This window comes from Hyaena hyaena, unplaced genomic scaffold (assembly GCF_003009895.1).
Source record: "Hyaena hyaena isolate Hyena2069 unplaced genomic scaffold, ASM300989v1 scaffold_74, whole genome shotgun sequence".
Classification (NCBI taxonomy): domain Eukaryota; kingdom Metazoa; phylum Chordata; class Mammalia; order Carnivora; family Hyaenidae; genus Hyaena; species Hyaena hyaena.
The window spans coordinates 2015093-2029941 of NW_024080706.1; the positions used below are offsets into that span (position 1 = coordinate 2015093).

At 43.9% G+C, this 14849-nt stretch overlaps 1 protein-coding gene across 1 annotated transcript in view; it reads right to left on the minus strand.

Moving 5' to 3' along the window:
- Positions 1-14849, minus strand: part of CAT (catalase) — a 35506-nt gene extending 20657 nt beyond the window's left edge. The window contains exon 1 of the mRNA XM_039233381.1: positions 14675-14849. Coding sequence (XP_039089312.1) covers positions 14675-14740 — 66 coding nt within the window. The 5' untranslated portion in view covers positions 14741-14849. The remainder of the gene's footprint in view (positions 1-14674) is intronic.

A 14849-nucleotide genomic window follows, 5' to 3' on the forward strand; every position in this document is an offset into this window, starting at 1 on the left:
ACTGCTCCTGGTCAGATTACAGTATGAATTTGCTAAAGATGTCAAAGGTCCCTGAAATGGGATAGGTTATTTCACTGTAATAAAGAATTCATTTTAATCCACTCAATTCCCCAATTATCAGTTACATCAGAAGCCTCTCAGCTGCCCCTTCTCTGGGATGGGACCAGTAGTACGTTCTAAGTAGTGATACAGCTCTTAGCATCATCTTGCTTCATGGTCATACCCTCTGCTCTTGACCAGAGACAACTGTCTCTCTACTGTCTTTCCTCCCTGGCAGCTGGGAAACCAGGGGAGATGTGTGGGTGAAGCAGAGCTAAGCCACCTCCATTCTGGGAGAACAAGTCAAAAAGGTCTAGGGATGGAAGTTCACAGTACCAGCTTCACGTGCCCCGAAAAGCACTATGCACAGAATTTTCACAAGACTGAAGTAGAGTGTGTAACTTTTATTCTCAAGGCACAGCTGCTCTGAGTATTAAAATAAAGTCACTACCTGTCTCTTCTCTAGAAGGAGATAAGAGAGGAGAGGGGTCACTTTAAAAACTATAAAAATACCACGAGCTCTCTGGGAAAATGCACTGAATAAGGGAGACCTTGGAATCTGCAGAATTAATAAACAAGACCCATACACACACTAGGATAACCCCCCACCCCCGCCCACTTTTAGTCACACGGAAATGGGAAGAGCCCAACATGGAGCCATGGAGAAACTATGAGCCCTGGGTCCAACTTCCAGTTCTGTGTATGTACTAGCCTATCACCTACTATTTCTGAGTCTCACCTTTTCATCTGTAAAATGGGCAAGAAACAACTACCTCCTAAAGTTAACAAATGCATGAATTAAAAGTGCTAAGTTCAGGGGCACCTGGGTGGCTCAGTCGGTTAAGCATCCGACTTCAGCTCAGGTCATGATCCCATGGTTCATGAGTTCGAGCCCCACATCGGGCTCTGTGCTGACAGCCAGCTCAGAGCCTGGAGCCTATTTCCAGTTCTGTGTCTCCCTCTCTCTCTGACCCTTCCCTGCTCCTGCTGTCTCTCTCTCTCTCAGAAATAAATAAAACATTTTTAAAAATTTTTTTAAAAAGTGCTAAGTTCATACCAAATGAGGGCTCACACAACACATACACATGCTAACATTTTGCTGGCTGTGTGAAAGTGATCTGATAGAAGAAGCAAAGCATTTTAGGTTTCTTGTTCTAACAACCACGACACATGTGTAGGCATCCATTCAGACTCTCTCACCGGACCCTTTCCCCCTTCCAGTTGCAAACTCTCCCAAATGTAAGAAAATTTAAGAGTCTAATCAGCAGATACCACCCAATCATGCCACTCTTTTTGAAGATACACATGTACTAATACATGGGATACTAGATACTTTTTTTTTATCATTTAAAGTAGAGGGGCAGTTGGGTGGCTCAGTTGGTTAGGCATCTGGTCATGATCCCACAGTTTGCGGGTTCAAGCCCCACGTCAAGCTCTGTGCTGACAGCTCAGAGCCTGGAGCCTGCTTCAGATTCTGTGTCTCTCTCTTTCTCTCTGCCCCTCCCCTGCTCATGCTATGTTTCTCTCAAAAATGAATAAATGTTAAAAAAAAATTTTTTAAAGGAAAAAAAATAAAGTAGAAACTGAGGAGAGCCTGGGTCGTTCAGTTGGTTAAGCATCTGACTCTTGATCTCTGCTCAGGTCATGATCTCATCATTCATGGTATTGAGTCCCATGTCAAGCTGTGGGCTGACAGCACGGAGCCTGTTTAGGATTCTCTCTCTCTCTCTCTCTCTCTCTCTCTCTCTCCCCCTCTCCCTCTCTCTCTTTCAAATAAACTTTAAAAGAAAAGTAGAAAATGAATCAGAAAAAGGAAGAGAGAAATTGTACAACTTCACCTTTAGTTTAAACCTAAGTCCTTGATTTTCAACTATGGCTGTCACTGGAATCACCTGTGGAGTTGTTGTTATTGTTGTTTTTGGTTTCGTTTTAGAGACTGAGTGCGAGCGGGGAAGACGGGCAGAGGGAGAGAATCGTAAGCCTTAAGCAGGCTCCATGCTCAGCACAGAGCCCACCACAGGGCTCCAGCCCACGAGCCTGAGATCATGGGATCGTGACCTGAGCCAAAATCAAGAGTCAGACACTCAACCAACTAAGCCACCCAGGCGCTCCACCTGGGAAGATTTTTAATGCATACTGATAGTGGGCTCATCTACCTGGAGATTTCTGATACACTTAGTCTGCATGAGGCCTGGGCATCAGGATTGTTTTGAGCTCCCCAGGTGATTCCTAAGTGAAGCCAAGATTAAGAACCACTGACTTAAAGCTTTGGGATGATCTACAATTAAAATAATGAAAGAGTCTGAGCAAATAATTTGTCCACACCTTCCCGTGCTCTTTTTGACAGACATAGCACTAAAGGAAATCTAAATCTATAAATAAATAGAGGAGACATCGCATAAAGGAGAAAAGTACGACAGGAGATACCAAGAAGCTCCGGAAAAGGAAAGGTAAACAGGTCGGAGTGTCATGTATAGCCCTCCGTCATTCATGGAAGTGATAAAACCACATCACATGTCCCCTCCTGCAGACCAGGTCAGAGTGATGTGGTCAAGAATAAAAACCATGCCCAGAGGAGCACATGCACAGTAAGGTGGATGAATCAATGGCTGAGTAAAGAACTGAAGAACGAGACGGCCTCACCTGATGGCCTGGATTCACAGAAACTTGGGAGCAGGAATGCTTGGGAGCGGGAATGTTGGAATTTTCCCGCCCTTCCGCCTCCCTCCCACCCAGTGCAGGAATGTCCTGCACAACACCAATCAAGCTAAGAAATGAAACCTGGCTGTCTAAGTTACAAACGTAGCATCCAGCCTCTCTTCTTTGCTCTAACATATCAACGGTCCTAATTTTTAACAGCTTTCCTCACATACACTAATGTACTTGTCATCTGCCTTCAAAATGTGACAGAAAAAGCTTCCAGTGGGTCAGCAATACAGCAGGGAGGCCGAAGGGAGGGCAAAGACTAGAAGAAAAAGATCCTCAACTTCAGGGGCTTGTTTAGGGCAACATTAGATGGAAGAAACCGACCTGAACAAAAGAGAAGAGGGCATTTATTAGAAGGTGAGGAGAAGGATGCCATGTATTTGCTGAGATGAAAAGAGTTAATGCAATGAAGCTGTACTAAATAAAATGAGGAGTGGGGCTGGGGAATGGACCATGGAAAGCAAATTTTTAAAAAATAACTTCTGAAAAAAAGTACAAGACTTTAGAGAAATTTCTAAGATAACAATAGCTCAGTGTGAGCTGAGGTCTTGCCTCAAAGGTCTTCTTTTCTCACCTTTATGGTATGAGTAAGCAAAAATGGACATTCAGAAACGAAGGCAAAAAGGGAAGAAAATGCATCTGCTTGCCTCAAGGGGTGCTATATTCCAATTATGACTCCAAAAATACTACCAAGTAAGCAAGTGAATCAGCTCCCTAGCTTCCCTTTCCTACTCTCTAGGAATATTTAGAGTCAGGAAGAAAGTGTACATTAAGATTTGGACTAAATTCACCCACCAACTTTCCAGAAATGTTTACAGAGCGCCTACTATGAGTTAGGTGCTAGGGATTCCAACAGCAAACATCAACATCCCTGCTCTCATGAAGCTTTCATATGCTACGGGGGGATGGGGGGGGGGAGGGCTAAGTGTTATATTATTTACAGCAGCAAAAGCCTACAGATAGCTTAACTATCTTAAATATCCAAAAATAGAGGAACAGTTCATAAATAATGGCATATCCATAAAATGAAATATTATGCCATCATTAAGAATTTCACCCACGGAAAAAATTTAATTAACAACGAAACTACCATAGCGTTTAAGCGATATAATTATAGGTGATTTTAATTTTCTTCAGATTTCTTTTTTTTTTTTTAAGATTGATACACCAAAAATATGGCCACTAAACAATGACCAAAGCGGGGGGGCAGGGTGGAGGAACATGTATGTGCCCATGACCATGACCGTGAGGGAGCTAGACTCTGAAGAGGGACAGGGTGAGACAGAGCATGAGGGACAACACCATCCTCTCACAAGGAAGAGAAAAGGCCGCGACAGAGAAAGAACACGAGGAGGAGGGAAGAAACAGAAGGCTGTCATGGACTCCAGGACAGAGACTTTCGGGAGAGAAGCCAAGAGAGGCACTTGCTGCACTCAGATCACATGGAATGAGGACCAAACAGAGGCTTCTGGTCTCGGAAACCTGGGGGCCTCTGGTGACCAGTCCCATGACAGTTTTAATGGTAAGTAAAATAACAAAACAGAGAACCACTGACCAATGACGGTATGACTTGAACCAAGGGATATGAGGTGCCAACTGGGTGCCTCTGAGGTCCTATTAATAAAGGATTCTGAAAACTGTCTTTGGCTTTAAATCGGTGACACTGGAGGTGAAAGTTACACTGAGCAGGCCAAGCAACGCAGGGGAGGGAAGGAAGCAGAGGTTATGAATGCAGTCTTTCTAGAATGTCAGTGAGAAAAGGAGGTGGGGGAGAGGTGGTGTGTCAGAAAGAAGGCCGTGAACGCCCCTGTCCAGTTGCACGGTCAGCTCCGTGCATCGGGCACTGCGATCAACCCCACTGTAAATACAATTTGTTTTTGTTCTTGTGTAGGGCAAACCTCCAGCAATCTCCAGCGTTTAGAATACTTTTGAACTAGGAAGTGGCAAGCGGTGAAAGCCGGCCCTCCCGGGGCTACGAACAACCACAGAAATATCCAGGAAGGGAAGACCTGCAAGAGGACGCCTGGTTAGAGGAGTGCGGTCACGTGAGGCCACTCCCCGCACAAGCTGAGAAGGGCAGGCGGACAGGAGGGGACCAAAGGATAGAAGAAGGGGGGATGATTGGGGCGCCTGGGTGGCTTAGTCGGTTAAGCGTCTGACTTTCGCTCAGGTCATGATCTCGCGGTTCGTGGGTTCGGGCCCCGCGTCGGGCTCTGTGCTGACTGCCAGCTCAGAGCCTGGAGCCTATTTCAGAATATGAAACACACTCTCTCTAAAACACACCAAAACACACAATATCTCTCTCTCTCTCACCTAGAAATAAATAAAACATTAAAAAAAAAAAAGAAAAAAAAGAAGGGAAGAAGAGCCCACAAACAGCAGGGCCAGCAGCTGCCTGAGGAGGCTGAGGGCAGCGACGGCGCGGCGGGCTTCACACAGATGCTGGGAGACCAACAGCTGGAGGGACAAAGAAGTCCAAGCTGTCTGCAGGTCAAGGACACAAAAAGCAGCCACAGAGCACGTGGCTCACATGAGAAGCTCAACCATCTCAACAAGGTCCCCTCCTGGAGGTGTCCAGAGGCTGCAGTTTTTTGACCAGGGGTCCCTCATTCAACTGGACATTGTCCTCCCTGTCCCCACAGGCCACAGAGCCTGGCAAGAGGAAGTTCTAGGTTCTGCACAAACAACAGTACAGGCTGCAGTGTTGGAAAAGGGAGGGCAGAGGCCCCTGCAGGATAGTGAGTGAGGCAAAACCACATCACGGCCACACCCTGCAGCCTGTACCCTTGCTTCTTAAAAGCAACAGAAAAAGATACAACATCTCACGATGCCAGCTCTGCGCTTGCTCTAGTAAGAGGATGGAGGTGGCCATTTCGGGTCCAAAGTTCATCAAGAAGAAGGGGCGCCTGGGTGGCTTAGTCAGTTAAGCGTCCGACTTTTGCTTGGGTCATGATCTCGCGGTTCGTGGGTTTGAGCCCCGCGTCGGGCTCTGTGCTGACTGCCAGCTCGGAGCCTGGAGCCTATTTCAGAGTCTGTGACTCCCTCTCTCTCTGACCCTCCCCTGCTCACACTGTCTCTCTCTCTCTCCCCTAGAAATAAATAAAACATTAAAAAAAAAAAAGTTCATCAAGAAGGGCAGAGAATCAACGCAGTTGGCAGAACTGTACAGAACTCCTAATTTCCCTTTGTAACCACCATTTTCGAAGCACCTACCGTAGGCAAGGCTTTATCCAACCTACCTCTGCCTAAGTCCCCTCACTTAAGCCTCCAATAATCCAGTGAGACACATGTTATTATTCCCATTTAATGGGTGATGTGGTATGGTCAGAGACTTTGATTTTATACAGATTTCAATGTCGGAGCACAGGTTTACTTGTTACATATGAGACGCAGGATGAGCAAAGAGATTTCTTCCAACTTGCAGATCATTATGTTGTTGTGGTGGTGGTGGTGGTGGTTTTTAAAGTCAGATCACTTAAGAACTGGAATTTTTTTAACAACAGAAAAGCTTTTCATTGCTGGATAATTAATTCTAAGAGCTTGCTCACTCTCTTGCTCTCTCTCTCTCTCTCTCTCTCTCTCTCAGGAAAAGCAGCATTTGTACCTGTTCAGGTGTTTACATCTTTCTGGCTGCCAATTATTCCTCACATTCACATACAGTTCTCCTGAACCACTCTTCCTGCCTTCACCCCTACACCATCCCTCAAGCTGAGCCAAGAGCATCTTCTTGTGCCCCACAGAACAAAATCTTTATAACTGCCTGTCTGCTTTATTGTTTTTCCTCTCTAGATAGTATACTTGTTTTACTTCTATCTCCCTGACACCTGACACAATGCTGCTATCAGCAAGTATACACACACACGCGCACAAAAAATGCTTGTGGATTCAACATGTGAATAAATCAAACTATGGGCCAATCCAAACTGGCCAAGGAAGATTATTCCTAAGTAGGAGGAAGAAGCAATAATAGCCTACCTCTCTCCTTGCATCTCCCCTCCCAAAAATAACCAAGAAATATTTTAATTTATAACTTCAAATTCTGATCAAACACCTTTAGACAAATGTTATAAAAACTGCTGCAGAAATTGGTAAAGAAGTAGTTTGGCTTGGCTAAAAACTGATGCCATGATTAAAAATGGAGACTCAAAGTAAAATTCCATTTTGGCTTTGCTCTTTGTATCTTTTGGCTGGAGTTAAGATATGAATGAAGAAATTTTCCTGGGAGGAGTAAGGTTGGCTTTCTCTGACAAAATATTTTATCGACATAGTTTCCACTTATTAGTGCCCTCTGCTCACAGAAGGCCCAAGAACTTACTAAACATCATTTTCCGGTTTTTTAATAGATAAAGATTGGTAATACAGCCCCTCCCTGACTTCAATCCCAAAGAAGTCATAATGACAGCCTCACATTCTCAGAGTTCACCACAGAATATGCCTGATATTTTCTAGCAAATTACTGCTTAACATGCTAATTTATTTAACGAAGACTCATCAAGTACCTGCAATGTGCACACCCATGTACAGAAGACCGAAGACTGCCTTGGTCCTCAAATTTCTGTGGGGAAGCAGGAGAGATATCAGAGTGCTCCAGGCCTCCTGGCCCATTCCCCAGAAGGGGAGAGACTTCCCTGAGAGGGCAGTTTGGGAAAAGAACCCAGGCCTGCACAGGCCCCCCACTCCTTTCCCCTTTAGAAACCAAGGGCCACAGGAAGCACACATCCTTCAGCACACACCCTGCTCTCCCAGGGGCAGGCCTGGTAATCTTCACTGCCTAAACACAGGGGGTAAATTCAAAACAGGGGTTAAATCTGGCCACCGCCCAGCTGGTTGATGCTGGCTCCTGCCCAGAGAGGGCTTATGGTCACCAGAAAACATGGAAAACCCTAACTACCATGTAGGCTAATTAATCCTAAATTCCTGACTCAGTCTGATAGGCTTTTATTATTATTATTATTATTATTATTATTAACCTTAAAACGTTCTAAGCATCAGAAGGTGCCCCACCTTAATGCCACCTCACACCAGGGTGATTCACAAGCACAAAATACATGAATTGATAGCCCTGGGAAATGTTTCTGAGAGCCTTCATAACCGAAAACTATGCTTTCTGGGCAATGTGGAGACTTCATCACTGGGATGTACTTTGTCTTGCAGGCTGACTTCATCATGGTCAAGCCATCAGGTACCTGGTATAAAGTCAATGCCAGGCGGTCATTCTAAACTCAAGAAGCAAAACTGATTTTCATTCTATTTTACTCATTGTCTAAGTTATCCGTGACCCTCCACCTAAGCTATTGCCACTCAAAAAAAAATTTTTTTTTAAATAACGTATCATGGAAAAAGTGAAATCCAAAAAGGGTAAGGAAAGTGTAATTAACATATGTATATAACATATTGATTCCACAATTCTATACTTCAGTGCTTACCTTGATAAACGTAGTCACCATCTGTCATCCTACAATATTATTACAATATCCACACTGCCTTCTCAACAAAGAACACAAACAGATCCTGTTGGCACTAAATAAAGTATACTGAAAGCTTCTGAACAGGCCATTTCGGCAGTACGTTACTACCAGATCTGCAGCCTTTCTGGTCTTAGACTAACAATGCCCTGGGCAAGGAACAGTAAGATCCATCAGGCAGGACAAGAATTGCCTGTCCACGGTATTGAACTGAGTTGGGGAAGGGAGAAGAAGCAATGACACAGAAAATAAAAAGTGATTCCAAGGATCCCAGGAGAGAGAACTAGTGGGTAGTTTTAATTCAAGAAAAAATAAAATAAAAGTTGCCTTTGACAAGGAAGATAAATGTCAGACTTAAAGGCCACATGGCTGGCTCTCTGAGCACGTACACTGAACACACCTCCTCCTTCACCCCAATGGGACATGCCTGTTTTCCAAGCAAGGCTGTTTCGTATTAGTGTGGGTAAAAGTAAAAGGCTAACCAATAGTTGCCAATGGTTTTTTCGCTCTTCTTGGTGAGCTGTCAATGTTTTCATCAAGAAATGGTCAAAAACTTGGGGCGCCTGGGTGGCTTAGTCGGTTAAACGTCCGACTTTCGCTTAGGTCATGATCTTGCTGTTCCTGCCAGCTCAGAGCCTGGAGCCTGTTTCAGTCTGTGACTCCCTCTCTCTCTGACCCTCCCCTGCTCACGCTGTCTCTCTCTCTCTCTCCTAGAAATAAATAAAACATTTAAAAATAAAAAAAAATAAAAAAAAAAAGAAATGGTCAAAATATTGCTATTGGTTTTCAATCATTAGCAAACATTTAGAATTGTCCTATCAATAATAAAACCTTTAAAATAAACAAAATAAGAGCTATTGCAAGAGGTTTTTCTCTGCCTTGAAGAACCTGTCTAAAGTAGGTATGGGAGCTACTAAGAACTGGCCTAGCCCTTCAATCTTTCAAAACAGTAGGGAATAAGAGAAAATGGTAAAGAAAGACTCAAAAAATGAAGGATAATTGATCCGCAAATGTAAACGATTCTTTGACTCTTTTTATTAGAAACCACAGCAATCACAGTACTCAGGAGGAAAATAAAGGACAAAAACAAGAACAAAATAAACAAAACAAAGATCTGCTTGTTTAACATGCTGCAATCAGCCACTCTTTTTTTACCTGGAGAAAAATATAGAGTGGTCTACATATTGGCTAAAACAAATGAAAGCTTAGAAATTTTGATTCCACTTCTCATGTCTTTCTCACTGCCACACAATGACGCAGCAAACTCACTCCTATGTAGTTCCCAAAAGAAACAAAAGCACATGTGCACAAGGAGCCATCCGTCACCCTTTCTCCATCCCGAATGCTGACAGTGTAATATCGATGTAGGTAGTATCAAATCACCTTGAAATACATAAATCCTCATGAGCTCTGTCTTACGACTCAGTGATAGGAATGAGAACCAAGTCCCAATCTCTCTCCCAGGTAATAAAGGAACTGTTTAAAAAAGGTAAAGCTTGAACTGTTCAAATTCTACAATTTTTAAGGGAATAAGAGGCTACTAATTAAGCCTAACTATCCAAAAGGAAGAGCATTCTAACTGATGAACAAGAATGTTCCTATTGAAGTTCCATCCAACGTGACTGGTAATACCTGGAGAACCAATTCCTTCCCTTCAATGTATTTTGAGAGAAGAAGAAATAATTTTTTTTTTATTTTTTTTATTTATTTCTAGGAGAGAGAAAGAGAGAGACAGCGCGAGCAGGGGAGGGCCAGAGAGAGAGGGAGTCACAGACTGAAACAGGCTCCAGGCTCTGAGCTGGCAGTTAGCACAGAGCCCAAAGCGGGGCTCGAAACCACGAACCGCGAGATCATGACCTAAGCGAAAGCCAGACGCTTAACTGACTAAGCCACCCAGGCGCCCCGAAATAATTTTTTTTTTAATGTTTGTTTATTTTTGGGAGAGAGAAAGACAGAACCTGAGTGGAGGAGGGGCAGAAAGAGAGGAAGGCACAGAATTCAGGGTCTGAGCTGTCAGCACAGAGCCTGACACAGGGCTCGAACTCAAGAACCACAAGACCATGACCTGAGCCGAAGTCAGACACTTAACCAACTGAGCCATCCAGGCACCTTGAAATAAAGATTTTTAAGAAAATCCAAGTCATACCTATAACGGATTTGATTCAATGATCACTTATTAAGGTTTACAAAGCTTCCAATTCACTTGTCAGCAACAAAATATGACTACAAGGAGAGATTCCCAATAAATTGTTTTCACATTGGTTGACACTTTGGTTCCAAAGGAGGATACACCCAGCTTGGCATTCTGCATCTGATTCTTGGAGAAGACACCAGGCTGCCTTCCTACAGAACTTCCTATAGTTCCAAAACTTAAAGCTCTCAAGCAAAACATTTTCAAAAAGCAAGGAGTAGGACAGAGGATGTTGACACAGAGCTGCCCATTTAAATAGAGGCATTTGCCAAGTACGGGGAGAAAAATAAATACACACACACGCATTATCTGTTACTATCATAATTTTCTAACAGGTAGACTATTTTAATGTCAGGAAGTAAAAATGACATAATCTTTAAAAAAAAAAAAAAGACTATATCTGCTTGCCCATCATCACCCCATCACAAGAAATGGCTAAATAGACGTTCACATGGAATGTATGGCTTGGATAATATAGTAGTGTCGGCTACCTGAACAGAGGTGGATTGCACTTCCCAGGTGCCCTCACTGTTAGCTGTGGTCATGTAACATGTGTGGCATTGTAGCCAATGGAATGTGAGTAAAAGTGACCTACACCACTCCCAGCCTGGTCTCTAAACCTCCCACATGCCGTCCTCCAGGTTCTTAACCTTCCAAGGCTGGACTGTGATGCCCAGGGCAACCTTTAAAGCCAAATGTCAAAGGGTGGGGGGGGCTCCTTTTGCCAATAACTGTGGGCAGGAGAGTACTCACCCCATCTCTTCAACCTCAAACCACTTTAGCTCATCAGGTAAGAGAGAAATAAATTTTTTTAAAATATTTTTATGTATTTCTAGGAGAGAGAGAGAGACAGTGTGAGCAGGGGAGGGTCAGAGAGAGAGGGAGTCACAGACTGAAACAGGCTCCAGGCTCTGAGCTGGCAGTCGAGCAGGCAGTCAGCACAGAGCTCGACGCGGGGCCCAAACCCACGAACCGCGAGATCATGACCTAAGCGAAAGTCAGACGCTTAACCGACTAAGCCACCCAGGTGCCCCATGAGAGAGAAATAAATTTCTAATGTGTTTATACCATTACAGATTTTGGGATTATTACAGTGCTTAGTCCACATATGATTTAAAATATGAGCTACAGATTAACAAAAAAAAACTAATTTTTAAAGGACAAAAGATTTGGGGCGCCTGGGTGGCTTAGTCGGTTAAGCGTCCAACTTTCGCTTAGGTCATGATCTCGCGGTTCGTGGGTTCGGGCCCCGCGTTGGGCTCTGTGCTGACTGCCAGCTCAGATCCTGGAGCCTGTTTCAGTCTGTAACTCGCTCTCTCTCTGACCCTCCCCTGCTCACACTGTCTCTCTCTCTCTCTCCTAGAAATTAAAAAAATAAAAAAAAAACATTTAAAAATAAATAAATAAATAAATAAAGGACAAAAGATTTGAACAGCTATGTCAAAAGAACATATGCTAATGGTCACTGAGCACATGAAAAGACAGCTATCTTTATAAATCACGCACAATGCAAATTACAACCATAATGAGACATCATGTCATATCCACAAGAATGGCTGAAATTAAAAGGCTGGTAACACCAGTGTTGACAGGATGTGGAGCAACTGGTACTCTCATATACTGTTGATGGAAGTGTAAAAACACGGTACAAACACTTCAGAAAAAGGCTTAACAGTTTCTCATAAAATATTCACTTACCCCATGACCCAGCAGTTCTACTGCTAGGTATTTCCTAAGAAAGCATATGTGCACAAAAATACTTGTATGAGACTTCTCAAGGTAGCTTTATTTATAGCACCCCAATACTGGAAATAGCCCTCATGTCCAGCAACAGGATAAACAAATGGTGATATATTCATGCAATGGAATACTACTGCTCAGTAATGAAAACAACCAACTACTGATACATGCAGCATCATGAATGAATCTTAAAACATTTTTTTCTCTTTTTACTCTTAAAATATTTTTGATGAATGAAAGAAGTGTCAACACAAAAAAGTACATAATCCAATGGTTAAAAAAAAGTCAAAACAGTGGCTGCATAGGACAAGACTGCAGAGGGTGCCATAAATCACTAGGAAATAGCATGAGGGAACTTTCCAGGGTGACAACAACCTTCTATATATCTTGATGAGGAAATAGGATTCACAAGTGTATATGTTAATCAAAATATCATGGAATGGTACACTTAATATTTGTATATTTCGCTATAGTTATTATCTTAAATATGCAATCAAACACTGAACTCTGTTCAGTTGAAGGCTTAGTGTTTAGGGGTAAAGTCCACTGATGTCTACAACCTAATCTGAAATGCAGCCCCCAAAAAGAGGGAGGTGAATGGATGTGCAAAGAGATGGACAGCTAGAATAACATGTAATAAAAGATACACAGCAAAATGGGGTGAATATATAAGTATACACTGCACAATTCTTTCAACTGCTCTGAATGTTTGAAATTTTCCATAAAAAGCACTGGAAAATTATAAAGTCTACATATGCAAAATTCCTTCTGGAGGATCAGGAGAGGGGAAGGGGATCACCTCAAGAAATAACTCAGAGCAGCTAAGTGTGAAGAACAAGACATCAAAATGACTGCCAACTGGGACCATGCACACAGGCAAAGGAAACAACTATGAGTCACCCGATCACAGATGTGCTTTTGTGAGCCAGATGCTTCACACATAGGCAACCTAGTAGGGAAAATCACCAGTAGGGTCTTAATGATTTAAGAACAGTTACTGATTCTCGAAATGAAGAGAAAAGCTAGTCTCGGAACAAAGGGGGGAGGGTCTTTAAAAATGAATAAATTGTGCTTTATGAAAAACTCACTCCATAGTTCATATTTTTCTCAGTTCACAGAGTATCATGAAAACTTCAGAGTGAACCAGGGTTTAGCTACCACTGGGTATAGACAGAATCCTGGTCCCACCAGCTACATTCTAATCTTAACTCTGCCTCTAGCTGCCTGTCTTTAATTAATAAGACTCCAAGTCTCTCTGGTTCACGTTAGGAACTCAAGAAAAACTGAACTACATTTCTGGCATATAATAAAGGATAAAACAAGAAGAAAGATCTTCCAGGCCCTTAGAAGAGAATGACAGTCTTCTCTGGAGCAGGGAACTACCTATAAAGCGATCCGTGGACACTTAGCTTTAATACCCCAGTTCATGAATACTAAGCTAGTTTTGAGAAAGCGCATTAAGATGAGAAAAAGCATGGCTCTCATCCTCTGCCATTAACCAACTGCCATGGGAACTAAGCAAGTCCCTCACACTCTCTGGGCAATACAAAAGAAAACTCAGATCAGATGCCCTCTCAACTAATCCAACCTGCTCAAAGATGCTGTTTAAGACTCTGCGCCTGTGGATACAGGCCAGGAATGCCTCACCCACCACCACTAAGCTGAAAGCCTTCTCCTTAAAGTGCTTGTTCAGATGTCACCTGCTTTGGGAAAATTTCCAGCCAAGTGCGGTCATTCCCTTTATACTTTACAGATAACCTGTATTAGAGCCTTCACCACGCTGTATGTTAATCATTTGTTTACCTGTGTTGTCTCCCTGACTAGATTTTGAGCTTCCCGATGCTATAGTTCTTGCCTCACTGGCATTTGTACACCTGGTCTCAGCACAGTGATTATGCAGGCACTCAAAGAATACGTGTGAATAAACGCATTAACCAATCCCTATTGTCGCTTTTAGCTCTAAAATGTTAGGCGTGGTGTTTTTTAAATGCAAATAGAATAATGGATGTAAAAAGTCTTTATTAGTCGTTTAATGCCGTGCGCATTGAGTATCCGGTATCATGAGCAGTGTCGGGGACATCGAGAGGATAAAACACGATCCCTGCCCCCATGCAAATATGGAGGCTTGTAGTTATTGCCAGAGCAAGGTCAAGGCTAGAGCCCGGTTCCTACTCCCCCACCCCACCCCACTTCCCTTCTTGCTGCAGCTCTGCCTCTTTCCCCATGAGCCTTCAGTCCTCCCTCAAGCTGCGACCTCTGTCCCAGCTGGCAGAATTGCAAAAATCGGAGCCAATCACCCACGCCCTGCGGCCGACTACAAACCCTGCTGGCGTGCCCCCGGCCCCAGACACCTCTCCCCTCCTCCCCGCGAATGGAACAGTCTTTCGAGACGGGAAAGCAGCGCCCACCCTGGCCTGTGATCAGTGGGACTGGCCCCCGCAACTCGGCAGCGCTGGAGAAGCCGGGCCGTTACTTGCCCACGCCCAGCTCTCTGCGCAAACCTTCGGGCCGGCGCGAGGGCCGCAGGGTATACCTGCGCGCCCCGCTGCTCCTTCCAGTGCTTCATCTGGTCGCTGGCTGGATCTCGGCTGTCCGCCATGGTGTCCGACTGGCTTCGCAGAACGTTGCAGGGAGCCTGGGCTACGCGTCTCCACCCTCCGCTGGAGAACCCGTCTACCGCCGCGCGGCAGAAGTAAGCGACCTCAGGC